Below are 26,492 nucleotides of genomic sequence, written 5' to 3'. Positions count from 1 at the left end.
AGAGAATATTTTTAAACAATTTCCATACAGCGTGTAAACTGTCTCGCTCATAATGAAGACTCTCGCAGGCTCACGGTTAGGCACAGAAACCCTATTAATTCAATTCTCTACTAAGTGCAAGGGAAATCTTATTATTCTGAAATATAGCTTATATTTACTGATAAAAATCTCCTATTAACCTCATGTAGAAATTTTAAATAAACCCTGGTGCTCGATACGGTACCACCTGAAAATCTTCAAAGAGACACACACGGTACTTAATTCCTAAATTTGGAGAGTAGAAGAAAAGCACTGTGTCTGCAGGACACGCCTCTTAGCCAAGTACCTTCTTCAGAAGGTTTGGGTCCAAGCTCACTAGTGAAGGTGCTTGGAAGACTGCTTGTGACCTCTCCCTTAAAATAGTCGGTCTGCTTACTGTTTCTCATCTCTCCCCACCCCTTCATAGTATTTTTGTTACATTATAACCCAGCATACTTTTGTCTACTCTTGTTAGCCACTGATTTCCTCCCAGCATTAAGCAGCGTATATTCAGTTTTCAAATTCTTTGGCAACATATCAAGAGTGTGCACAGAGGTTCGGAAGTACAGCCAGCAAGGATGAGTAAAGAAACCTCCAGACTACCTCCATCAGTCTTGGGGAAGAGTTGGGGACAGGACTGAGGAATGCAGAGGGGATAGGGGATAAGAACATACATAGACTGGACCTAGGCCTCTCCACACATATGCAGTAGATATGCAACTTGGTCTTTATGGGGGTCCTCTAACAACTGGAGTGGAGGCTTACCCTGACTCTGTTGCCTGTCTGTGGATCCCGTTCTCCTAGCTGGGTTGCCTTATCTGGCCTCAGTGGGAGAGGATGTGCCTGGTCCTGCAGGGACTGTGGTGGCCAGGGTGGGTTGGTATGCAGGGGTAGTCTCCCCTTCTCAGAGATGATGGGGAAGGGAGACATGGGTAAGGGGAAGACTGGAGGGCTGTGATCAGAATGTAATGTGAATACATAAATTTAAAATAAAGAATTCTGTTTTAGCCTTTTTTAAAAAATATGAGAGATGGTTCAGTCAATCAAAGCTTTGCCTTTCAAGGAAAAGGACCCGAATTCAATTCACAGGAGTTACTTTTTTTTTCTTAAAGCCAAGCATAATTTCCTTGTGATTTCAGCTATGGGAAGGCAGAGGCAGTCAGAGCCCTGAGGCTTGAAGGTCAGCCAGCCTAGATTACATGGTGAGTTCTAGGCCAGTGAGAGAAGCTGTCTCAAAAAAAAATTGTGAATGGTTCTTGAAAATGACATCGGGATGGTCCTCTGTCCTTGTACGCATGTGCACAGATGTGTACACAAACCCATATACATGTGCACCTGCGCGCGCGCGCACACACACACACACACACACACACACACACACACACACAAATAGAATACAGAATACCCAAGAGATATTTTCCATTCATTTATGCAATCTAAGCAGTTCCACATCTGCAAACAACTGCTGTCTTTACCTTCTCCACCGCTTATCTTGAGGAAAAGTAGTGTCATAAGTAAAAAAAAAAAAAGTAATTTTCCTTAATGAAGGTTTGAGGTTGATAAAAAGGACTATCAAATGAACTAGATTTCAAATTATAGTTTTATAAGCAAGACTCATGCATACATTATGTATGTGTCTGTGGATTTGAAGAAAAGGGAAAATTAGGGAAGTAAATTAACAAGTGAAGCAGCCCAGTTACTAAGGCACTCTCTCACCCAGCTCTTCTTGTCAGGCACTTTGTGTGATTGTCCTTGAGTTTTGAAATGAATTATGTCCTTTGTTTTTTGTTTGCTTTGCAGCCTTGATCTGTTTCAGTTTTATAGGTAGCTTTCTTTCTTTCTTCCTTCCTTCTCTCCTCCCTCCCTCCCTTCCTTCCTTCCTTCTCTCCTCCCTCCCTCCCTTCCTTCCTTCCTTCTCTCCTCCCTTCCTTTCCTTCCCCCTCCCTCTCTCTGTCCCTCTGTCCCTCTCTCCTCCTTCCTTCCTTCTGTCTGTTTGTCCTCCCTCCCCCTCCCCTCTGTTGATAACGATTTTAATTGGCATGTAATATTCGTATACATCTCTGTGATGAAATGTGGTAATTCGATATGCATACACAGGTGTGATGGTTAAGAGGATCAATATGTTCTTAAACATTTCATTGTGTGGGGGAGCCTTAAATGCCTATTTTCTCATTATTTCTAACAATTTGTTATAGTAATATAACAATTCTCATAATTTATAATAAATTACTGTTAACTGTGGCTGTTTCTTCTGTAGAAACAGCTTTCTTTCTCTCACTCTCTCCCTCCCTTTTTCCCTCCTTCCATCTACCTCTCCTCCCAACCTCCTGACACACACTCTCTCTCTCTCTCTCTCTCTCTCTCTCTCTCTCTCTCCCCCTTTCCCCCTTTTCCTCTATTTTCTAGATTTTGAGACAAAACACCTGACATAAGGAAAGTAGGGTTTATCTGGCCCATACTTTAGGACTCAGCTACCACAAGGCAAGAAAGTTGTTGTACCAAAAGATTAAGGTGGCTGGTCTCACCGCAAAGCCGAGAGATGAGTGCATGCATTTATCTTGCAGGCTCTCTATTACTCAGTCCAGGACCCCCAGCCTATGGATTGATGCTGCCCAGACTTATGCTGGGCTTCTTAATTAACCTAACAGAAGTTCTCTCCTAGACAGACCGAGACGTTTGCTTTCTACTAATCCTGGATCCTTTCAAGTTGGCATTAAGCGTCACACCTTCAAGGGTTCTTGCAACCATTATTCTGCCCTCTGCTTCAGTGAGGCTGACTTTTCTTTTTGAGCATCAGCATCTGAACAAGAACAGACAGTAGTTTTCTTCCTATGTCAGGCTTGTTCCATTTAATATAAGGTCCTCCAGTTATCCTCATGCTCTACCAATGAGAAGACTCCATTCGCCTTTATGGCTGAGACCCACTGTGTGCAGATATACCGCATTCTCTTTATGGCTGAGACCCACTATGTGTGGATATATTGCAGTCCCTTTGTTCACTTCCTCGTCAAGAGGCATTTCGTTTGATTCCATAGCTTGACTGTTATAAGTAGTATTTTATTAAATACATAAATGGACATTTTTGACAAAAGAATTTCAGCCCATTTGGGGGTATATCTGGTAGGAGGTAGTCAGATCGTGTGATAGTTTCATTTCGGTTTTTCTAAGGAGTTCCATGCTATTTTCCACAGAAGCTATAACACACTGGTATCATCCATGAACAAGATGGCTCCCCTTCCTCTTCACCATCTCCAACACTTTCTTGTCTTTTTGGTAGTTTAAATTGGAGCAAGGTGTTCTCACTGAATTTGGATCTGCATTTCCCTGTTCATGGGTGATGCTGAAATTTTTCATGTCCTCGCCCCTTTCGTCCACTGTCCTTTGATAAATTCAGATCGTTCACTTCTTTTTGAACCCCTGTCTCTTTTGCTGTCTAGACTTTAGAGTTCCTTTCATGTTCTGGTTATTAACCATGAACTTCTAGGCAGCTGAGTGGCTTCCAGATGTTTTCTTGTTGTCTGTCTATTGTCTCCTTATTGACTGTTCCTTTTGTTATACATAGCTTCCCAGTTTTATACAATCCCCTAATTCATAAGCTTCTACTCAGACATTTGACTTACTTAACATCGTCTCAATCTTAACACTTCCAGGACCTTCCACTGATTAATACACGTACTGTCAGACAACTCTTATTCCTATTAGAGATTCCAGTGAGTCAGACTTTTATCTAGTTAAGCAAAGTAAGTGTCCTTCCTCCCTCTAGCCATCTGCCTGCCACATCTTGTTGATTCTTGTTTCTCATTCCGTCTGCTCTCCCCCATCCCCACAGCTTTCTTTGTGGTCCAGGTTAACATCATCTCTGGGTTCACAGAGTGTGGGAAAGCAAATAATGTAGCCAGATAAAAATCTCAAGGACCAGGCTAAATTTGAAGTTTAGATAAATAATGAACGATGTTTTCATGTATGCCCAGATAGTCTAGATGTTTTTAATCAGGCTTACTTATGTTGCAATGTTTTCATTATCTATCTGATATTTGATTATCAATCTCTTATTCATTTCCTCTGTTGGGCAATCAAATACAGTGTGATGGGAAGACAGAGATGGACAGGGAAGCCTGAGCTCATGTAGGAACAGTTAAGTGGAGGTACAAAGGTAGTGAGGATAAAATACTCATAGAAGGAGATACAGAGACAAAGTGTGGAGCAGAGACTAAAGGAAAAGCTACCCAGAGACTGCCCCACCTGGGGATCCAGCCCATATACAGACACCAAACCCAGACACTATTGCTGATGTCAAGAAGTGCTTGCTGACAGGAGCCTGATATAGCTGTCTCCTGAGAGGCTCTGCCAGAGCCTGACAAATACAGAGGCAGATGCTTGCAGCCAACTATTGAACTGAGTATGGGATCCCCATTGAAGGAATTAGAGAAAGGATTGAAGGAGCTGAAGGGATTTGAAACCCCATAAGAACAAAAATAACAACCAACCAGAGCTCCCAGAGACTAAACCACCATCCAAAGAGTATACATGGACAGACCCATGGTTCTAGCTGCATATGTAGCAGAGGATGGCCTTGTTGGGCACCAGTGGGAGGAGAAGCCCTTGGTCCTGCCAAAACTGGGCCCCCTGTCTAGGGTAATGTCAGGGTGGGGAGGCAGAAAGGGGTGGGTGGATGGGTGGAAGGACCCCCTCATAGAAGAAAGGAGAGAGGGGTTGGGATAGGAGGTTTATGGATGGGAAACTGGGAAAGAGGACAACATTTGAAACGTAAGTAAATAAAAAAAATCCAACTAAAAATAAAGATACATGGATATCTGGAAAACAGCCAGCACAAAGATTCTGAGCCAGAGGACTGTTTAGTAGAAGGGAGAAACGGTTCAAAGGCCAGGAGTCAAGGGAATTAGGGGTAAAGTGAGGTAAAGACACATGCTACTGTGATTGTAAAAGCCCTGACTTCAATGTCTGCAAAATCAAAGGCTAGACCATGGCCTCTCCCACACTGACCAGAGCAACGTGTACTGTCCTATGGGTTCTCCTAAGAGACAGTGTTTCTTTTACTTGTCTGATCCCCACACAAGTAAATTGGTCTCTTCTGCATTAGTGGCATAAGTCTCTCCCTCAGAAAGACTCAGCTCACAGGTACCTAAGAGCTGTAATAGAGTCACCCCTTCTTATCCACAAGAGCAATGTTGTGGGTCCCAGTGGCTGTTGCAAGCTATGTTTAGTACTCAGCCTGACATATACTGTCTTTACTATACATACATTACTTACCTGTAATGAAGATAAACCTATAATTAGGCTCAGCAAGAGATCGACAGCAAAGCAGGCACTAAAAATAGAAAAAAAACCCCAAATATTCTGTAATATAAATTTAAATTAAAAATTATTTCTGGAAAGTTTTCAACTAATACTTGCATGTTTCAGTTGCTCTTAGGTCACTAAGGGCTCATGATGCAAAACTCAAGAACAGGAGGTCTGCTGTGGTGTATAATTCACAGTGCCCTACTGCTAGAACGCAAACGTGTAGCGACATACACACTTCATTTTTATCTTTGGATTTAAGTCAGTTTTAGATATATTTGCCTTGTTTTATGTGTTTGAGTATCTCGACTGCCTGCGTACATACACACCGTGTAAGTGTCTGGTGCCTGCAGATTTCAGAGGAGAGTGTTGGGTCTCCTGGAACTGGAGAATCGGGTGATGGTAAACTACTGTGTGGATGTTAGGAACCCAGGCTTGATTCTCTGCAAGAACAGCAGGTGCTTGTAACGGATGAGCCATCTCTGTGTACATTATAGCAAAGCTGGAATATGAGTTATATCCTCATCCTGCAAGTGACTCATTGTCTTTTCTTGCAATCCCCGAAGTGTTTCCGTAAATACTAAGACCTGTCAGTAAACAACAAAGTGTCCAATAGAACACGCTGGCCTTTATTCTTCATGACCCGGAAACCTCAATTTCCCCCTCAGCTTTTGTAAATGCAAGAATGAATTTGCCTCCTGCTTTTCCTAAGCTAGAGTCACAGGGACAACTAGCTCATATTTGGTATGACTATCCGCAAACAAACACAGACTGCTTAGGTATTAAATCAGTTGAAAAGACAAAACTGAAACAATAGATCTTACCTGGCCTTAGATATGCGAAGAAAGGGAAACCAATGAACCAAACAAACAAACAAATAAACAACCAAAAAAAAAAAACTGAAGAGATTCTGACACACTGTCAAGTATTCTAGTGAATACTATACTAAAATGATGACTTACGTAACTCAGAATAAAATATTTTAGACAAAAGAGCCTGTATTTAAAACTGAGCAGTTCTTTTTTCTTTTTGACAAATAAAACTGTCTACCTTTGTTTTTATTTTGTGTGTTTTAGGGGTTTTTATCTAAAATTGCTTGCCTATAACCCTATCCTTATACTTACATTTAATGTTTCTCTACATTATTGAAAATATTTTTTTTATGGAGCTAGAGATCTGGCTCCGTGTTTAAGAGCACTCGTGGATCTTGCAGAGGACTTGGGTTCAGTTCCCAGCACCTACATGACAGGCTCACAACAGCCTGCAGCTCCAGTACCAGGGCATCCATTTGCCCTCTGTGGTCTGTGGGAGCATTGCATGTGATACACAGACATCCACGCAGGCAAAACACCCATACATGTAATTCTTTCAAAATGTCTTATGAAAAGAAACCAACTAGCGTCAAGATTCCAGTGGGCTAAGGCTGCTGGTAAAACCAGAAATGAACCGAAAGGTTAGATTTTGTGTGTGTGTGTGTGTGTGTGTGTGTGTGTGTGTGTAGAGAGAGAGAGAGAGAGAGAGAGAGAGAGAGAGAGAGAGTCTGATTCATTTATTTTTCTTTTTTTTTTTTTTCGGAGCTGGGGACGGAACCCAGGGCCTTGCGCTTGCTAGGCAAGCGCTCTACCACTGAGCTAAATCCCCAACCCCCAGATTCATTTTTTAAGCACACATTTCAAATGAGGACAAATGTATTTTATTAAAGAAGAGCGTTTCTTAGGAACGTTACTACTTTGTTTAGAATATGCTCTTGAGAGGAGATGTTCAATAAAGAGGAAGGAAAAGTTGTTTTGCAGGAAATGTGTTTTACTCTGTACTCTGCCTTGGGTAGTGGCATGATCGTCTTTCTCTAGGGTGACTCATTTTTTAGACGGCCAGGGAACAGAGGGTTAAAAGATGTTTCTTCTTTAAAGGCAATTGAGATAAAGTCATGATGCATGCACAGGAAGTTGAGCTAGCTGATTTCCTTTTTGTTTCCCCGTGGCTCTTTTCAGCAGCCCCATAGACAGCCCAGGTCCTTTCAAGCCATGGAAAGAGGAAATTAAGTCTGACAATCACCAACATTAACACTTCAGCATGCATTTGCTGAAATGACTCGTATTTGCTTTTGAGAAACTGTTGAGTTCAGCAAACACTGCATCTTTCCGAGAAGGATGGCATTCATTACTCTTAGAAATACTCCGGGGAGCCTCTGAGGGACAGAAAATACTCCGGGGAGCCTCTGAGGGACAGAGCTGCTGTGCTTGGTCCTGTTTAGACAAATATCACGACATTCGAGTCTCATGCATTAGTCTTAAGTCACAACAATAAAATGCAGATGTGTGTTTGTGTGTTAATATTTCAATAATTTAACATATCCAATCCGTGACAGTTACTTCCACTGTTCTATATTAAAATACATATGTCAATATTTAAGTTGATTGGCGTATCTAGCTTACGACAGGCATTGATACTGCTTTCTCGGTTTTGTGCGGTGAATCCTTGAGTCTTCATGAACTTATCTCATTGTGCCTTAAATCTTAAGTTTAATTTCCTCTGCTCATCTGTTCACAGCAGAGAATGCAATCTAGAGGTGTGAAATGGCATTAATGCTTTACAAACTGAATACTTTCAGTGGAGAAATGCATAACTATTGCTACAAATGTCGGGTTCCCATTTATTTTCAAAGCAGTGTGTTTATTCCGTTGACATCGCCATATATCTGCTAGGAAGAATTTAAATGAGATTTATTGGTCTCCAGTAGGAGACAGGCCACACGTCTTCCCTTCCCCACCAAAGTCTCACAGCAGGGAAGCCCTTCTGCTGCCCAGAGATTTGCCCACCAACCTCGTACGGAATCCTTTCCTCTATGTGTACATGGTGTGAGGGATGCACGGTTCCTCTTACCCTTCATTGTCTTACAGATATCCGCAGCGAAGAGACTTTTTTTTTTAAACTTGGGAATGTTCTAAATTTAAATTTTAAAATTGATTTTAGGTGGAAATATTTTCTCAAGAGAGCTGCTGGGTTTCTCCCTGTGTTGAGAGTTTGCTTATACAGGGCTGATGTCAGTAGATGTTCAAAGTACAAACACACGGGATTTTTACACGTGTCTGTGTACACTTGCGGAATTACCCTGTAAATAAAATAATGAAATATGCCCTGGATTCTAGAAGGTTTCTGTGCACCTGCTCTGAGGAGACACCCCTCTGTGGTGATCACTCCTCTGAAGCAGATTGGTTGCGTAATCGTCATATAAGTGGAATAGGCAGTGTTTGTTCAAGGGAGATGACACTTCCCTAGTTATTGTACCTCTAAGGTCAAAACAGTTTTAAGTATCAAGTCAAATCTTCCTTCCTTCCTTCCTCCCTCCCTCCCTCCCTCCCTCCCTCCCTCCCTCCCTCCCTCCCTCCCTCCCTTCCTTCCTTCCTTCCTTCCTCCCCTCCCTCCCTCCCTCCCTCCCTCCTTCCTCCCTTCCTTCCTTTCTTTTTCTGTCTTTTCTTTCTGTTTCTTCTCTCTCTCTCTCTCTCTCTCTCTCTCTCTCTCTCTCTCCCCCAACTATCCGTATTTTTCATTGTTTATACCATAGTATGACCTCCTGCCAATGAGCTTTGAGGTTGTAACTCTCCAAATAACAATAGGGTGGACATTCTTATCTAAAAAGGTCTTTTGAGTCCTGCGTGGCTTTCTTGTCTCTTGGGTCACTGAGTTTTTCTTCCTTAGAGTCATACTTCATAAGCTTCTATAATAAATACTGTCAAAAAGTTTTCTCACATGGTCCTGCCACTTTCCACGTGCCACACACCAGGTAAGTGAGCAGGAAATGTCACCCTTTGTCACACCCTCATCAACACTACAAGTGATAGTTGTTTTTTTTTTTTAATTTGAGCCATTTAAAAGAATCTTAGTAGCTTCCTCTCCATCTCTTGATTACTAATGAAGTGGAACGCTTCTGATTATGTGGGTTGGTGATTTGGATAATCTGCCTCGTGAAGTGCGAAAAGTGTTTTGAAACAAATTTTCGTGTTTTGCTCATTTGTGGGAGCCCAGGGTTTGTTCTGGACACAGTCCTTCACTGTATTTCCTCTGCTTCTGTGGTTTGCCTTCTCTCCTCAAGATACCCACATTATAGACACCTTCTATTCGCTGGCATGTCTTCTCACACATCTGATCTTTTGGTTAACAAGTTTTTTAATTGTAATGGAGCTCCATTTGCCAATATTTTCTTTTGATAGTAATTTTTTGTCTCTTTCAAAACACCCCTTGCTCCTCCCGGTTCACAGAGCTTTATATAATACTGAACTTGATTTATGCTTTACTCTTCACGCTTACAACATAGTCCAGTTTCCATATGTGATGTGAAAATCAAGATTCAGTGTTTTCCTCTATCAATGTCTAGATACCACTGGTTGAAAAGACCTTCCATTTCCCAGTGAATTGCCGTGGTCTTTTTGCAGTAAATGAAGCTGTATGTGGAACGGTCTGCATTTGGAACTCCTACTGTTTGATTGATGTGTCCTTCTATATGTACACTAATGCCACGTTAAAAGGATCACCGATATCTCAGAGTTTCTCTCCAAGTTACTGTTCAACTTTGCCTTTAGCTAGTTTCGTTTCTTTGTTCTTCCATTTAAACAAAAGAAAAAGCTTGCCAGTGTACACACACACACACACAGACACATACACAGAGACACACACACACCACAAACATACACACACACTCCACAACCCCCCACATACATACACACATACCACAAACATACACACACACACACACACACACTCCACAAACACAGGCACACACCATAAACACACACACATATACACCATAAACATACACACCACACACACACACACACACACACACACACACACACACACACACACACACATATCCTGACTTATAGGAATTGCTATTTTAATCATCATCAGAAAGAATATGCTATTTGATATTTTTACTTGTAAAATATGTGATAGCCCTACTTAAATCTTGAGACCCTTCTAGTTTAATATGCTATCCTGAGTTCTTGTCCCAACACTAGTCTGGGTGTATTTGACAAATGAAGGATGGAGGCATTCTGTGAAAAACTGGAAAGTTGGAGGTTTTTACTGTCAGTCAAGCATATAGTCAGTGTGGTCATAAGCAGTTTATTTCCCGTTTGTATTATAAAACTTAAGATACTTAGATTAGGAATGTAGCTGTGCTGTTGTAGAGTCATTGTGGTGTGATTTAAAAGTCAGGTGGCAGTTTTCTTCACTCTTGCATTTGTAGGTTATAGTCTGAGTTAGATTTAAATATATTAGTTCAAAGAACTATATATGTGTATAGATTACTGCATTTGTAGGATGTAGTTTTATTGGATGTGTAAACTCACTGGATAGAGATCCACTTTATTCCTTTGTGTATTATTGACAAACATAAAGTACTCACTTTCTAAATTTTATCCTATCAAAAGATCTCTGCTTTCTAATTTTATTTAGTTTTTCTTTCTGTTCATGTTCTATCGTTTAGGATCACCTGATTACAAAATCTGAGCAAAATTATGGGAGAGTATAGTAGTAACCCCCTTATTTAACTGGTTGGATTGGAGTTAACTCCTATTGTCAAATATTTAGAAACATACGGATGTTTGAGTAGTAGTGACAACACCAGGCGGCACAAATGTGTTTTCAGCATGGGCTGGGCAATAATCTAAATATTTTATAGGAACAAACATTAAACTTTCATAGACATACAGTGGGGTGGAGAACATCACCCTCACTTTACAGAAATCTAATAAAATGGTTCAATTCGTTTTATTTTCAATTTTATTTTGCTTATGATTTTACGGTAGCATTCAACTTTATTTGGGAAAAGCATGATGGGAAATTTAGTTCAAATAATCTATGATTTTTTTTTTAAATAGGAACAACCTGCCCTGTACTGAGAACAGAGGGATATCGAGACGACAGGAGCATCTTGTCAGGTAAGCATTGCAGTTCTTTGCTAGGCGGCACTTTGTGCAAAGTTATCACCAGATACACCATAGCCCACTTTGGGGGGACTTCATTATCAGAAATTTTGTGGGGGTCTCTTCATAGTGCCCAGATGCTGTGTGGTTGAAGCCCTAGGGAATGAGGGTTCAGGGGGGGTAAAGTATATTGTTTCATTAAAGGAATAATATTCCAGCTATCTCTTTGGTATGGCTCAGAGTGAATGCACTGCCCTAGGGTGGCCCCTCAGCCAGGTCATTGATCCTGCCAGATGCAATGTTAGGTCTCCATCAAGCCAGAGATTTTATGCCCCTGAGCAGAAGGTGAACCTTACTGCTACTCCGCTGGCATTACAGGTTAAGATCACAACATGCACATAGGAAAGTAAATGCTGAGGGAGAAATACTGACAGCAGAGTTCCACATTGTCTCATCTCAGGGTAGCAACACCTCCCTCCCCTCACCGCGGTGGAGAACGAAAGCTGTGTAAAATCACAGGCCTCGTGCCTTCCATTGAAGTTTTGAAAAGAGAGAAGAATATTTATGAGATGTTTTAGCGTCTACATGTAGTCACCATTTCCACACAATTTTGGTGTAACCTTTTTATTTTATTTTTTTCTAATTTTTTTGTCATTAATGTTGTCATTGCTGGTTTTCTTGTTATTATCACTTTTTGTTTATTTGTTTGTTTGTTTGTTTGCTTTTTTTTTTTTTTTTTTTTTGGACAGGGTCATCTCAGGCTGGCCTCAAACTCAGGATCCTCCTGCTTCAGCCTCCAAAGTGTGTTCTAGGTGTGTGCTACTAAGCCCAGCCAACATTCCCATTCTCCTTCACCTTCCTTCCCATCTCTTTCTCTGTTTTTCCCCAACGCTCTCGCATATGCAAGATGATAACGCATACATCCCATCTGGAGTCTAAGCATTTCCCACATTCCTGTAATTCTCCCGAAGTATGGTTCTGTAAGAGGCCGTCTAGATTTTAAACCAAGGACTACTATTTTTATCCTAATCTTCTGCATACAGGTTAGAGATGGCACAATGAGCTACTGTAATAATTTGCTTAGGTCAATTCCCAGATTAAATGGGAGTGGTATTTTATTCCTTGTAAACATCTGAGAGGAACAAGCATGGTGGTTTACACGTGTGATCTTAGCACTGTGGAGGCTGGCGTTGGAGGATCGCTTTGCATTCAGACCAGGCGAAGCAAAAAAAAAAAAAAAAGAAGAAGAACGATATTTATGTTCTGTTCTTTAGAAAGATGGCTATCCCTTCTGCATGCAAAGAGAATTTTATTCTCCTGTAACTATAAAAGGAAAATAAAAAAGAAATGGGGCGTATGTGTTGGTTTCAAGCAGGAGGGTTTTTATTTTAAATCAATCTGTGGATATGGATAACAAAGAATCCTGTTTAAAGATCAATACATCTGTTGAGTTTGTTGCTGGTTTTAATAACATGTCACATCTTACAGGCTTTGATCTGGGAGAAAGCTTTGCTCTGAGACACGCGTTTTGCGAAGGTGATAAAACCTGTTTCAAGTTGGGTAGCACGCTTCTTATCAGAGACACTGTGTAAGTAAAGCAATTCATTTTTCTTTTCATGTTAACAATGCTACATAAATTATTTTCTGAGAATATCCTGAACCGTTGCTCAAAAATTAAAAAGCTCAGTAGTGTACCCCAATGCTGTAACGAATACACAACTTATGTATTTGTTATTGATAAAACTCTGCAACTGAACCCTGTATTTGCACAAAGAAATAGTCTTTAGAAAACTAAATATATTTTTGAGAGAAATCTTATTAATATTTAACATAGACATAACCGATATTATATTTTAAAATGTGAACTTTGAAACATAAGGCTCAATGTATATTCAGAGACAAAAGGCTGGCACTGTATTTATTCCTGTATATGCTATGCTCTGTGCTGAATTCAAATAACAGTTTAGCCTTGGGTGCTCTCTTTATATTTGGAATAGAGCTTGAAGGGAAGAGAAATCGTTTTACAGGGCTTTTTCTTTGTTTGTTTTAGTATTTGTATCTTGGGTCAGACTTGAACATTCCTGTGTGTAAATGCACCATTGTGGAAAACCACCGTGTTTCCCCTGGGTTTAGCATGCACATAGATGTCTTCATGTAATTGACATGCGTGCGTGTTCTCGAGTTCCTCACCCATCTTCTTACCGATCCTGAGATCCTTTCTTTTAGACTTCCTGTTTTGTGACGCTTTGGATAGTTTAATTTTAATGACGTTCTGTTCATTCACGGATGGGAAACAAAGATACTGAGGAAGAGACTAATTTGATGTTTGGGGAATAGAAGGAGCGAATGTCACGTGGGGGGCGTGGGGGCTTTCATCCGGTGCCGTAAGGTATAGCTGTTTACGTGACCTCATGAGCATACGTTGAGGGCAGCCCAGCAGTTCCATGCTTGATCAAGCACATGCTGTCAGGAAAAACAAGGAGTGCGCTAGTGTATCTGCGTGCGTGCGTGCGTGCATGCGTGCGTGCGTGCGTGTGAGTGTGCGTGTGCGTGCACCTGTGTTCGTGCGCACTTGTGGAGGGGGAGGTTAAGAAGTAGTAGATAACATTTTTTTTTAGAAAAGGCAATGCATTCTGTTCAAAAAATAACATTATTTTTCTTACTTCTTTTTTTCCTGTTGATTTAAATCCATCAATCCTGGCCCTGTGGGAAAAGAATTGATTGGAGCGAGTCATTTTAAATCCACTGGACTTTAGCAGAGTAGATTAGGCTGATTTGAACAGTACTTTCACTATTCGGCAACGGTGCTCTCCCTGGGAGTCCACAGGATTATAAATGTTAGGCATGGATTGAAATTCGTTTTCCAACCTTGGCTCTAAACCAGTCCTCAGTCTCTAGACAATCAATGGAAGTGCATTTTTTGGCTCTGCAGAGCATAACCCCTGTTCCTCCACGACAGGAAACCGGAGGGTTTCTGGCTAAGCCGGACTCCCGAGTGTCAAGTCTCTTGACTCATGTCCACATTCATTTCACTCACGGAGCCAAGTGTGCTAGGCTGCTTCTCTTGCATGATGCCATTTTGGGTTTTCAATGGGCCTGGAGTAAAGTTACAGCTATTTATACGTTTGTAAATAAGCTGTCTTGCAGAGTCAGCATGGGAAAAGGCGGATGCTATTTTAAAGGGAAAATGAAAATGCTTCCCGTGCCTCAACTTGCTTTCATTGTTCCGGCACGTTCCACTCACTGGACGTTCAGGAGGGAGGAAGCCTCCTGAACGTGGGGATCAGAAACCAGAAACCTATCTGAGACTCAGTATTTTCAGCCTGGCTTCTTGGGAGGCATCCAAAGTTTGCTCAGGAAAGGGGTTTCAAGATGTCTATCCTTATATCTAAACCATCTCCATCTTTATTACATTTAGAGGTGTATTAACTCAGGGGTGTCTGAAGAGCGCGCTGTGTTTTTCATGATTTGAAACTCCTATTTCTTCACTACTTCTTGAGATAGCGAAGGGTGATTACTAGAGATGGGCACTTTAAAAGAATCTAGGCGGCATACTATTAAGTTGTCTGAATTATCTTTTCAGAGTAAGTTTTTTGTCCCCTTCTCAAGGCTTTTGGATTCACTAGTAGAAAGTATTTAAGAATGGATTCAAGTGGAGTCTCGAGAAAAACATGTATTAGTGTTTCAAAGAGAAACGATGATGGTAGGTAAGCAAGAAATCTCATCAGCTGCCCAGAGAAGGAGAATGAGAGACAAAAGAAAAATATGTTTTGTGACTAGCCTGGAGGTTAGACACACAGCCGACGAGTAAGCTAGGTGTAAGACAGCCAGAGTGTTAGGGAGAAAAAGGAAAGTTACTTTTCTGTATAATTCCAAAGAGTAAGTGGATGCACTCTATATGGACACTGCTCAGATGCACTCCGTAAGACACTGTGCTATGGGGATGAGGCCAGGGAGGACAGGAACAGTATTTCATCAAAGAAAAACTCTTCCACCTATCTGTTTAGCTTGTCTTAAGGGGGTCTACCTTCCTTAAACCTTGGACAGGCAACTGACCTGGCCCAACTGGAATGGTAGGTCACCACATAGGCCAGAGATTCTTTTCTCCTTACTGGTTGGGGTTTTTTCTTTCACGAGGCTTTAATTACTACCCTCACAATTCAAAGGTGATGGTTCACAAACTTTGACTTTCTATGTATTGTTGATTCTAATGTCATGGTGGTCAGAACTGGATTAAAAAAAATGGAGGATAAATTTCAGGACACCAATTTCCTGACTTATTACTGATTCCAATATAGCGAATCACCCTATCTCTCAGGCTATTTATTTAAGAATTTATTTAAATAGTGGCTGTCTGCTACCATGCTAAGGTGGGTTCTGCAGTCATACTGAGTTCTGTAGATTTAAAAACTCCACACTATGACCATCAGGGGAAAGAAAACTGTGGGGTGTTCAAACGAGTTTCAAATCTGAAACTGATTTTATTAGATTTCTGATAAAAGTCTGGAAGCTGGGTTTTGCATTTGAAGTAACACCTATAAGGGTAAAGGGATACTATCCATGAAAAATACCCAGCTAATAAGACGTTATGAGCTAGGATAACATAGTTTACTCGTTAAGTATTTAACACATATGACACTGGGTATGTTAACATTCTTAACCTTTTGCGATGCTAAAAATATTCTACCTAGAATGGAATAAATACGTTCTGATTTTTGTTACCAAAATAAATTACTAGTGGGAGGAGTTAGTTGTCTTTCTCTGTCTCCTTCACTAAATTGTTGGTTACTTTATGAAAGAAGGGTTATTTAGTTCCAACATTTGCATGGAAATCAGGGGTAGTTAATGAGAGGGGAATGGTGGATGTGAGGGACGAGGAAAGGAGGTGTATTCGTTACTTTTCTTTGAAAAAAAAATGCTGTGACCAAAAAAGCTTGTGAAAAACTATTTTGACTTACGCTTCCAGAGGAAGAGTCCATAAGGGCAGGGGAGGTGAGTCTGGTAGTAGGTGCATGGAACAGGGAGGCCAGATATTACATCTTCAACTGCAGAAAGGGAACAGAATATACCAGAAGTGGGCAAGGCTATGAAGCTTCAAGGTAGACCTTCAGGGATTGCTTTAGTAAAGTTGAGCCCCCTCCATAGACGGCATTGCTCTCTGGGGACCAAGTGTCTAAGTACTTGAGCCTATGGGGAATTTTTCTTATTTAAAACTACCATAGTTTGGTATTAGGAATGATGGGGAGGGGTGAGAGTGGACAATAAGTTACACTGAGATAGGAGTAAGTCTTGGCCTCAGATTGTATAGAAGGCTAGTCACAGACAATAGCAGTACATTGTACATTCATAAAGATAGAACAAAGTCCCTGTTGCATCACCTCGTATCCTTGTATATTTCGTATTCTCCAAAGTCTTCTGTAGCATTAGGGCCTGTGGCTTTAAATTCATATGTGTTGTTTTCAAGCTTAAAACTCATGCAATTGCAAATAGGGGTGAGAATGCTTTCTAACTACCATGGATGTTCAAAATGGTTTTGTTGGATAAAGAATAAATAACAAGTAGCATCGGGGAGTCCCCGAAACTCATGTAATCAAAGTGTGTTTCAGTCAACAGACCCTGAGCTTCCTTATGACTCAGCTCTGAATGATACTCAGGATTCCGCTGGTAAGGGATCGAGTCTGTCTTTCCTTCCTGGAGCCTGTTAGAGAGATACAGAAAACAAGGAAAAGTTACACGTTTCAAATAATTTCACAGCTCTGTCCATTTTTTTCTACAAATGTCATGATTTTATTTTCCTTTGCAACCGAAAAAATATCCAGTGTATCATGCTTTCTGCATCTATTCAACTACTGATAGACACCTGGGCTGAGACCACATCTTAGTTATTGTAAAAAAAGCACACATGATATACATTCATTGATAAGTGGATATTAGCCCAAATGCTTGAATTACCCTTGATGCCTAGAACAAATGAAACTCAAGACGGATGATCAAAATGTGAATGCTTCACTCCTTCTTTAAAAGCGGAACAAGAATACCCTTGGCAGGGAAGAGAGAGGCAAAGATTAAAACAGAGACTGAAGGAACACCCATTCAGAGCCTGCCCCACAGGTGGCCCATACATATACAGCCACCCAATTAGACAAGATGGATGAAGCAAAGAAGTGCAGACCGACAGGAGCCGGATGTAGATCTCTCCTGAGAGACACAGCCAGAATACAGCAAACACAGAGGCGAATGCCAGCAGCAAACCACTGAACTGAGAATAGGACCCCGTTGAAGGAATCAGAGAAAGAACTGGAAGAGCTTGAAGGGGCTCGAGACCCCATATGTACAACAATGTCAACCAACCAGAGGACTAAGCCACTACCTAAAGACTATACATGGACTGACCCTGGACTCTGACCTCATAGGTAGCAATGAATATCCTAGTAAGAGCACCAGTGGAAGGGGAAGCCCTGGGTCCTGCTAAGACTGAACCCCCAGTGAACTAGTCTATGGGGGGAGGGCGGCAATGGGGGGAGGATGGGGAGGGGAATCCTATATAGAAGGGGAGGGGGAGGGGTTAAGGGGATGTTGGCCCAGAAACCGGGAAAGGGAATAACACTCGAAATGTATAGAAGAAATACCCAAGTTAATAAAGATGGGAAAAAAGTAAGCAGCATAGCAATAAAGATGGAAGTGTCACACCAAGTGAGGGGTCCCAGACGGGTAATGCAGATACCACATATTTCCTCTCATGTGCATATATAATATCAATATATTATATGATAATTAATCCATATATGTAACTATGAAATTTAAAAGGGCACCAGGAGAAGGGGGAAAGTAAAGGAGAGGAAAACAAAACAGAGATCCTGCGATGTGAGGAAGAAGAGAATTGACTGGGGAGGAAGACTGGCAGGGGCGGGCCAGGAGGAGGAGGAGCAGCAGGAGGCAAGTGTGTGTGAAAATGCCAAAAAGAAGCTCTAGTGTCCTCTGGAAGAAAGGAAGAAACAGCAGCTAGAGACAGCAGCGGGGATGGCTTAGCTGTTAAAAACACTTAGCACTCCTAAGAACAACTGGGTTGGGTTCCCAGAACCTGCATCTGGTGGCTCACAAGCTCCGGGAACTCCAGTTCCAAGAGGGATCAACATTTCCAGCCTCTTCAGGCTTTGCCCTCAGATGCACATACCCACTCACACAAATTAATAATTAATAATAAATAAACAACAACTAATAATGGTAAATAATAGTTAATAATAATAATAATAATAATATACTACTACTATAACCAACAGTAACAATGATACAGGTTTTGCTTTCCCTTTGTACCGAAGCACAGTGCAGCAACAAAGCCCAGCCCCTCTGTCATTGAGGCTGAATTTTTAGTATCATTCGTGTATTGGCCAATTTTCAGGATTTTCATTCTTTCCCTCATATGGGCCTGTTTGCTAATCCACGTTTCACTTCTTTTTTGCTCTCAGTTGGGTACTCTCCAAGTACTCAGAAACAGCTAAGTTCTGAGGCATGAAACTGTGCTCGGAGCCCTGACACAAGATTCTAATTCCTGGGCAGGTTTGAAGGATCACTTTGCAGCCCCGTTAAGCTATGGAGAGTGACCTTGCATCCCCTGGGTTTGCCTTTGGACATTCTTTTGTTTTGGGATAGAAAGCTTCCTATGTAAGGGCCATGTGACTTAGCTAAAACCCCGTCCAGCTGTTTCGTGAGGCTGACTGTTACACATGATTCCAAATGTCATCGCTGCACTTCCTTAATTATCATCTGGCATGCCAGGAATGCGAGGTGAGTCACCACTTGTACATCCTAAAATGAGAAGGAAAGTCCACTGGGTTCCTGGCTACAGGATTGTTTAAGGGAAGCTATTTTTGCAAAATTACTTATCACTAGATCTGTGAGAGTTTAAAGGTAACCCTTGTAGAGGTTTTAAATAATGTATGGAAATATTTAATTGCTAATAGTTAAAAGAAATTATCTCAGATTTTTTAAGGGAAATTCAGGGCTATCTTTTTTTTTAAATCAACAACAGGTTACTTAATATAAAAATGACTACTAAAATGTAAAAATGATGAAATACTTTCCAAATATGTTTGTTTGTGTCTGAGTTTTATTTCTTCCTCCAGATTTACTTTATAATTAGGTAGATATAAATTAACAGACAGAAACTAAGCAATGGATACATGTAACAATTTAGCAGAACCTGCTAATACAATCTCGATATTTTTCAAGGTCATCCTTAAGTCTCTCCATCATGAGGCTCATAAAGAAATCAAGCAACATATGAATCCTTCATATCAAAGTCACATCAACTACCCGTGACATAATTTCTTCTATAATGCAATTTTGAAGAACCTTCAAGAAACTTTTCTATGTAAAAAAAAAGTATTAGTCAAAGACTCAGCCCAATATAAAAGAACATTTTTAATTTGTCAGGTGGAGAGTTCTTTTTCTCTTCATTTTTAAGTACAATGTCACTGAGTCAAAGTAATGAAATCCCCTTGGCAACATAAGGAGGTATAAACACATACTACATTGATAAAATGTTGCATCTTTGCTAGACCCCCCCCCTCTCTGCTTCTGGTACTTCCGAAATGTGGCCATCGAAGAGCATTCTTCCATTGACTGCAAGAGAAAGTAAAGGAGAAGGGCCTAGGAGAAGGCAACCATGAACGCGGTCACATGGTTACACGAATCTTGCTTTATGGGTGTGTAAAACATGAAACACATTCAATTTGTCAGTCATCTAGCAGGGCTTAGGAAAACTTTATATTTTCATTATCCAGCTTAAGCTAACCAGATATTCTTCCGTCAGATTTCACATACTCGATATTATTTTGGAAGGCTGAACTGAGTGAATAATTGGCCATAAAGATGTAGATAGACATCGGTGGTCCCCTTGACTGTGAACCCAGAGATGAACAATCTTATTCACTCAGAAACCTCTACAATTTTGTATCTATTTGGGGAGGCTAGTAGACAAAACACTTAGACTTTGAATGTTTTTATTTCACGTGCTGTAAATGACACAATGAAGAGATTCATTTACATGATATGAATATATATTTAACATATTGGTAAGGTAAGAAGTCTTCATTATCTCCTTCAGAGTACAGTGCTAAAAGTAAAATAAAAAATGAAATAAAAGGAAAGCCGATGCAAGCGAGAGGCTGCAGTTCATCGGCAAGCGTGCCTCTTTCTAGATGCTAGGGCAAAGCAGCTTTTGAAAGGGAAGAGATTGTGCTTCTGATTCTGAGAGAAGTGGTGGTTTTTCCCCCAGTTGCTTCGGTGCAGGTGGCAGATGAGGATTCTAGCCTGTAAGGCCCAGCGCTTCCTGCACAACAGTCAGTGTATTCTCTGATCGGGAGGAAAGGGATTTGCATCTCTGAACAGACAGCTAATGCTTTAAGTGTTCAGAGAAAAACAGAAGGCCCGTGTAGGAAGGATATGACTTGGGGATGGAAGAAAGGGAAAAGAAAGAAAGAAAGGGAAAGTTCCAGAGTGAGAGGAGATGATGGGCTGTTGTCTCGGTTCTGTCGACTTGACATTGAATCCTGGGAAGAGGGACTCTCAGCTGAGGAAAAACTGCAGTTAGAAGGCCACTGGTCATGGCTGTGGGGCATTTCAAATGACACACATGCACACACGTGCACGCTCACACAAAACGGTTACATGAGTATACTTTCTATTCATTTCTAATCAGATTAGAGTCATAACAATTCTGTGAAAATTGATTAGTCATTAATTGACTTAAAGTATTGGCAGATCAGTGACCTGGAGAATCAGAGGTGAATCCCTGCCATGCCCCTCTAAACTCTCTCTCTCTCTCTCTCTCTCTCTCTCTCTCTCTCTCTCTCTCTCTCTCTCTTTCCCTCTCTGTGTGTCTCTCTCTGTCTCTGTCTCTGTCTCTGTCTCTCTGTCTCTCTGTCTCTCTGTCTCTCTGTCTCTCTGTCTCTCTGTCTCTCTGTCTCTCTGTCTCTCTCTCTCTCTCTCTCTCTCTCTCTCTCTGTGTGTGTGTGTGTGTGTGTGTGTGTGTGTGCCCAGACATGACACTCAGTCACAAGCTACAGGGCAACTCGGGTACCTGAACAGGAGCAGGTCTGAGCAAACTTTTGGTTGACATAAATTTAAAAGTTTACCATGAAATTGTGATTACATCTTACTATTTAATACATCCAAGTATGATTATAAAAATGTTTTATGGTTATAGTGGTATTTTATGACCATTAGGTTCCTACCACCTTACGAAGAAGTCTGTGGAGTTCTCCAGGTGTGTTCTTAAGTATAGGACAAATGATCATATATGGCTACCTCCAATCCATAGATTTAGGGCCCGAGAAGTGGATCGGTGGGTAAAGTGCTTGTAGCCAAGCCCGAAAACCCGAATTCCATTCTGGAAAGCACCTGCTGGACTGAGAGAGCCAAATTCCACAAATTATTCTGAGTTTAGAGGGGTGTGGCCTCTGATTCTCCTGGGCACTGAGGCAGTATTATGTATCCACACGGCATCGTCACAGAGTTCTTAGTAAATATGGTCCTACTGACTCCTAGTTCTCCATGGAGCTCCAGAGTTAGCCATACAAATGTAAGCAGCTCTCTCTATTGCTCTCATGGTTGGTTTGCTCCTTTTCACACACACAGGCACACACACACACACACACACACACACACACACACACACACACACACACAAAGCATCTTCACTTAGGAAGGCCACAGAGAAAAGTGCTTTATAATATTGGGTCACTGAGTTCAGCTTTGATGAGTGTTGGGGGTGTGGAAAGAGAAATTGCAATGAAGTATCACATTCGACTCTCAAGTAATCACGCAATACTCTCTGTGGGTTGAAAGACGAAGAAAGACACGGTCCATGTTCTCAAGTTATTTCTGTCTCCAAAGACAGAGAGGCCAACAATTAGCTATTATGGGATGGAATGGTGTATATATGTGGCATGCACTCTGAGAGAGACCAGGTGAAGCTCCCTAGAAACAATCTCACAGAAGATTCCAAAGGCTGATGCTTGAAGTATGAGTGTGCCAGGTGGGCTGGGAGACCACAGTGTGTGCTGCGGCGGCTGTGGTTTTAAAGGTCAAGCCAATTGGAAGGATTCTGAGACTCCTGTGTAGTTAGTTAGTGAACACGGATGTGACGATGTCTAGATAGGCGAGACAAGGTAAGGCAGAATTCATTTGGAGGCCATATGTTCAAGAGTTTGAACTTCATTCATCTAAAAAGCTAAAAGCGTGGGAGCAGTAGTAACCACCCTAAGGGGGGAAAAGAAGTAACTATGTGAGCGCCATTGAGAAATCACAGCTTTCAGTTCGGTGTGGGACTTTCTAAATAGATCCCGAAGCAGGAGCTGAGCACCCAGAAGGACATTTGCGATTTTCAGGGACTTCTTGTGAGGACTGAGCTTTTTATTCGGGACAGTTCGATCTTCCTTGACCGAGAGAGACAGCTGGCAACACTCACTTGCCACGGGTCTCGGTTTCTGAAGAGCAACTTGCTTAAACTCATTTGGTTGCGTTCCGAGGCTGAGTGGCATTGGTCGGAGGGCCTGTGCTCGACAGGAAGTTGTTCACAGCACCACAATGAATGCTTACCAGAACAGGCGAGGAATTATTAGAGCATCACCCAAGCTTTGTTTTCCCACTAACAAGCTATGCGTCTGAATTCTCTTAGCAAACACGAAAAAGCTAAGATTGCAGACTCTCGGTGCCTTCGAAACCAAACATTATCCCCAGGCCCGAGGGAAGGCATTTAGACAGACGCTCCAGTCCAGCTCGCCAAATTGCCTGTAAGTAGACAGGTGATGTTGAATGTCAGCTGGGAACGAAACGACTTACTATAAACTCCAGGCATCTCTCACTTCACTCTCAGGAAATGTAACTTGTATTATATTTCTCTTCCTGGAAACTGTTCAGCAAGGCGGAGGCCTCAGTGATACTGGTAAATACGGAAGTTCTTTATAAACCCTGCCTCACACTTATTCGGAATGGAAGAATTAATTCGGAAGCCTGTTCCTGAAATTTAAAAATAGAATCTTTTTCCATGTGGCCATCCATTTGAAAAGAAAAATAAATAAACAAATGTCAGTCTTGTTAAATATGATCTGGAAAGCTTGCCTGAGGCCTACCGAAATAGCACTTTTTAAAAGGCGACTTCACTTTAGACTCTGGGCTCTGAAACTGGTTGAAGGGTTTGCGTTGGGATCACTGTCTATAATCGACAATTAAGCCTTTTGAATATGTCGCTGTTTGGACTTGATTTGGGGAATGCAACGTACAAAACGAAGTTTTTCTAGAAAAATTATGACCCCCCCTTTTTTTATGAGCACTAAGAATTTGAAAACATGCAAATCTTTGTTCTTTTCCTATCTTCTTCCTTGCCTCACATCTTTTTATTACACGTCGGACAGAGAGGCGGAAAGGAAATAGCAATTAGGAGTTTCTTTTTCTTACCAATCTCCTACTCTGCAGTTTGATTTTATCCTTTACTTCGCCTGTGTGCGAGACAGAGATACCGTCTGCCCCACTGCGGGCTATGAGTCCTTTAGGGATACAGAAAACCACACCAGCTTGACCTCTCTATACAATAAAATTACTTAATATACCAAGAAGTATAAATTTACGACTTTTCACCATGCCCTTTATTTTCCTCATCAGAACACCACCAAGGCTTGTGATGGAGAATAAAAGTGATTGCTTTTCATTGTCATTCTTCCTGAACGAGTCGAGTCAAGCATTCAGGGACCACTGCCTGAACAGAGGGTGGGAAGTGAAGTCTGTCCCCTTGAGATTACCCCGTACCAGTTTCTCAGTGGCCAGACACACCTTCCAACCTGTTCAGTTGAAAACTTCCGCCCTTGCAAAACAAGGTTCTTTACTTCACCAAGTTAACTGTGAGGTCAGTAGGAACGTCAGTCCCTGGTTTGGGAATTCAACCGATGAACAGGGCGGAATGGTCATTGATCTGCATATGGGACCATGACTCAGGATCTATACAAAGGGTTCTTCTCTCCATTATTCAAAATAGTCAGACTTACCATTACTTTTACATCTTAAAGAGTCACTTCTCATCTCCCTGTGCTCTGGCAACCACACAGATCCAGGATGCTCAGTGCACTTTCATGAGAGAGAGAGAGAGAGAGAGAGAGAGAGAGAGAGAGAGAGAGAGAGAAAATGCCCTTCCCAATGCACAGTAGACCTACCCCAAGATGGCTTCTTTGTCGTTCCTAGGATTGTCACAGCTCCTCGGTGGGAAGGATTTCTGTGTTAAAAAGAAAAGCCACTAATCCTTTAAATTGTTATTCAGCCAAGGCCACCTTGGATGCTATCACCAAGACTTAGTGTTCATTGAGCCCTGATCTTTGGACTATGTTCAACAAGTTTCTGTGTCAGGAAACATTTCACCATCTTGTGAAAACCCAAACCAAGTCTCTGTTCTGATAACCCAGGCTCCAGGCATTGCTGCCCCATAAGGAAAAGAAGAGAAGAGAATTATTATTTTTTTTTAAAAATAATTATTCATCTTTTTAGTTAGGCTCCATTCCATTAGTTTTCTCCCTAAGGTGTTAAAATCCCAATCTAGTGGTTTTCTTTTATAAGGGAGGAGAGACCCTTGCTCCTGCCAAGGCTCAAGGCCCCAGTGTAGAGGAATGTCAGTGTGAGGAGGTGGGAAGGGATGGGTGGGTGGGGGAGCACCCTCATAGAAGAAGGGGTATAGGATAGGGGAATTATGGATGGGAAACTGGGAAAAGGGATAATATTCGGAATGTAAATAAAAAATATCCAATATCAAACATACAGGCACTTCTCATGAAAATTTCAATACTTTTGTTTCACTGTGTAGCTGTTAATATATATACACACACATGCACACACACACATACACACAAGATTATATATAATCTTGAGCTTTTAGTCCTCCTTGAAAGCTGAGTTACTACTAAAGAAGTACTTGTCCAAAATAAGTAAGTAATCTCTAAGGTATATAAGGGAAATATTTCTGATTTTACTTTTTTAGTATGTATCATTCCTAGAACCCAAATGTCTGTAATTAACCCATTTTAAAGATATTACTCTGTGTTTTGTGATACTTCCTGGTCTGTGCTCAGATAACGGTAGGGGAAGGAACTGTAATTATCAACTCCTCGGGGATACCAGGCACCTAGGATGTACAAATGTCACAGTGCATATTTTCCTTGGAGACCAAATACGATTTGTTGCTGTTGTTGCTAATATCGTTGTGTTATTGTAAACATTGAAATGAATCTTAAAATCTGTAAAACTAATATTTTTATTAATTCACACACTCCCCAATGCTCAGGAAAAGAACTAGAGACTTCTTCATCAGGATCAGAAAAGGTTACTTTTAAGTCAAGTTTATAGTGATGAGGAGAATCTTATTTGTAGCCAAGAGGAAGCAAGCAACTCGATATCCTGGAAAATACTGACCTTGGAACAAAAAGTCACGAGTTCAAGTCCTATCATGATCTCTGCTTGGCAGAGAAATGGAAGGGTAGTCATTTAAGTTCTATGGCTTTGAATTTTCACTTAGGAACCAAGGCAGTTGATGTAAATTACTATCAAGATTTCCTTAAGCTTCAAGAGTATAGTATATGTCTCATGTGCTTTCATAGTTCATATGCTTCATAGTGACTATGACTGCAAGAATTTTTTGCAAGAATGGAAGAATACTACTGAATAGTATTTTTGTTGAAACCCTTTTTGGAACATCTGTTAATGTTTTCTCTACAGTGGCCTTAAATCACTGTGGAGACCTTATATTTCTCTTTGGTCGTGACTATCGGAGGGCTGGCCTTGGTTTTTTATTTGTTTGTTTGTTGTTTCTTGTTTTTTGGATGAAACTTCAGTATCACCTGGCACTTAATTGTTCCTGCTAAATAGACTGTGGTGCAGTTTCCAAAGGTTTAAGCAAGTGAACATAGATTTTATGGTCTTTCAGTCCCTGGGACAGGATCACAGGCATTGTGGGTTTCTGCAAATGATTACTGTTCTAGTGTTTTGTTTGTTTAACAAAACCAAGTTGGCCACAGCCTTGTTTTCATGGAAACCATTTTATGGTAGCTGGCAATAAATGTGTAAGACTTTTGAAAACACAGAAGACTGAAAAAGTAGGGCCAGGTGATGTGTTAGGTAGTGACTAGAGCCAAGGCAACTTTAAGCTTCTTAGAGGACATGATGTTTGAACCAAGACATGAGTGGGGAGGAAAATGTGTGTAAATG

General features: G+C 41.1%; 1 protein-coding gene across 2 annotated transcripts in view; it reads left to right on the top strand.

The window, feature by feature from the left end:
* Positions 1–26,492, top strand: part of Col19a1 (collagen type XIX alpha 1 chain) — a 348,231-nt gene that overhangs the window by 16,664 nt on the left and 305,075 nt on the right. For both annotated transcript variants that reach the window (XM_039084518.2, NM_001421322.1), the window contains exons 3-4: positions 11,202–11,261; positions 12,735–12,834. In XM_039084518.2, the coding sequence (XP_038940446.1) occupies positions 11,202–11,261; positions 12,735–12,834 (160 nt within the window). The remainder of the gene's footprint in view (positions 1–11,201; positions 11,262–12,734; positions 12,835–26,492) is intronic.

This window comes from Rattus norvegicus, chromosome 9 (assembly GCF_036323735.1).
Source record: "Rattus norvegicus strain BN/NHsdMcwi chromosome 9, GRCr8, whole genome shotgun sequence".
NCBI classification, from domain to species: Eukaryota; Metazoa; Chordata; class Mammalia; order Rodentia; family Muridae; genus Rattus; species Rattus norvegicus.
Note: the sequence above shows the minus strand (reverse complement) of the source record. Positions and strands in the feature narration are given on the sequence as shown.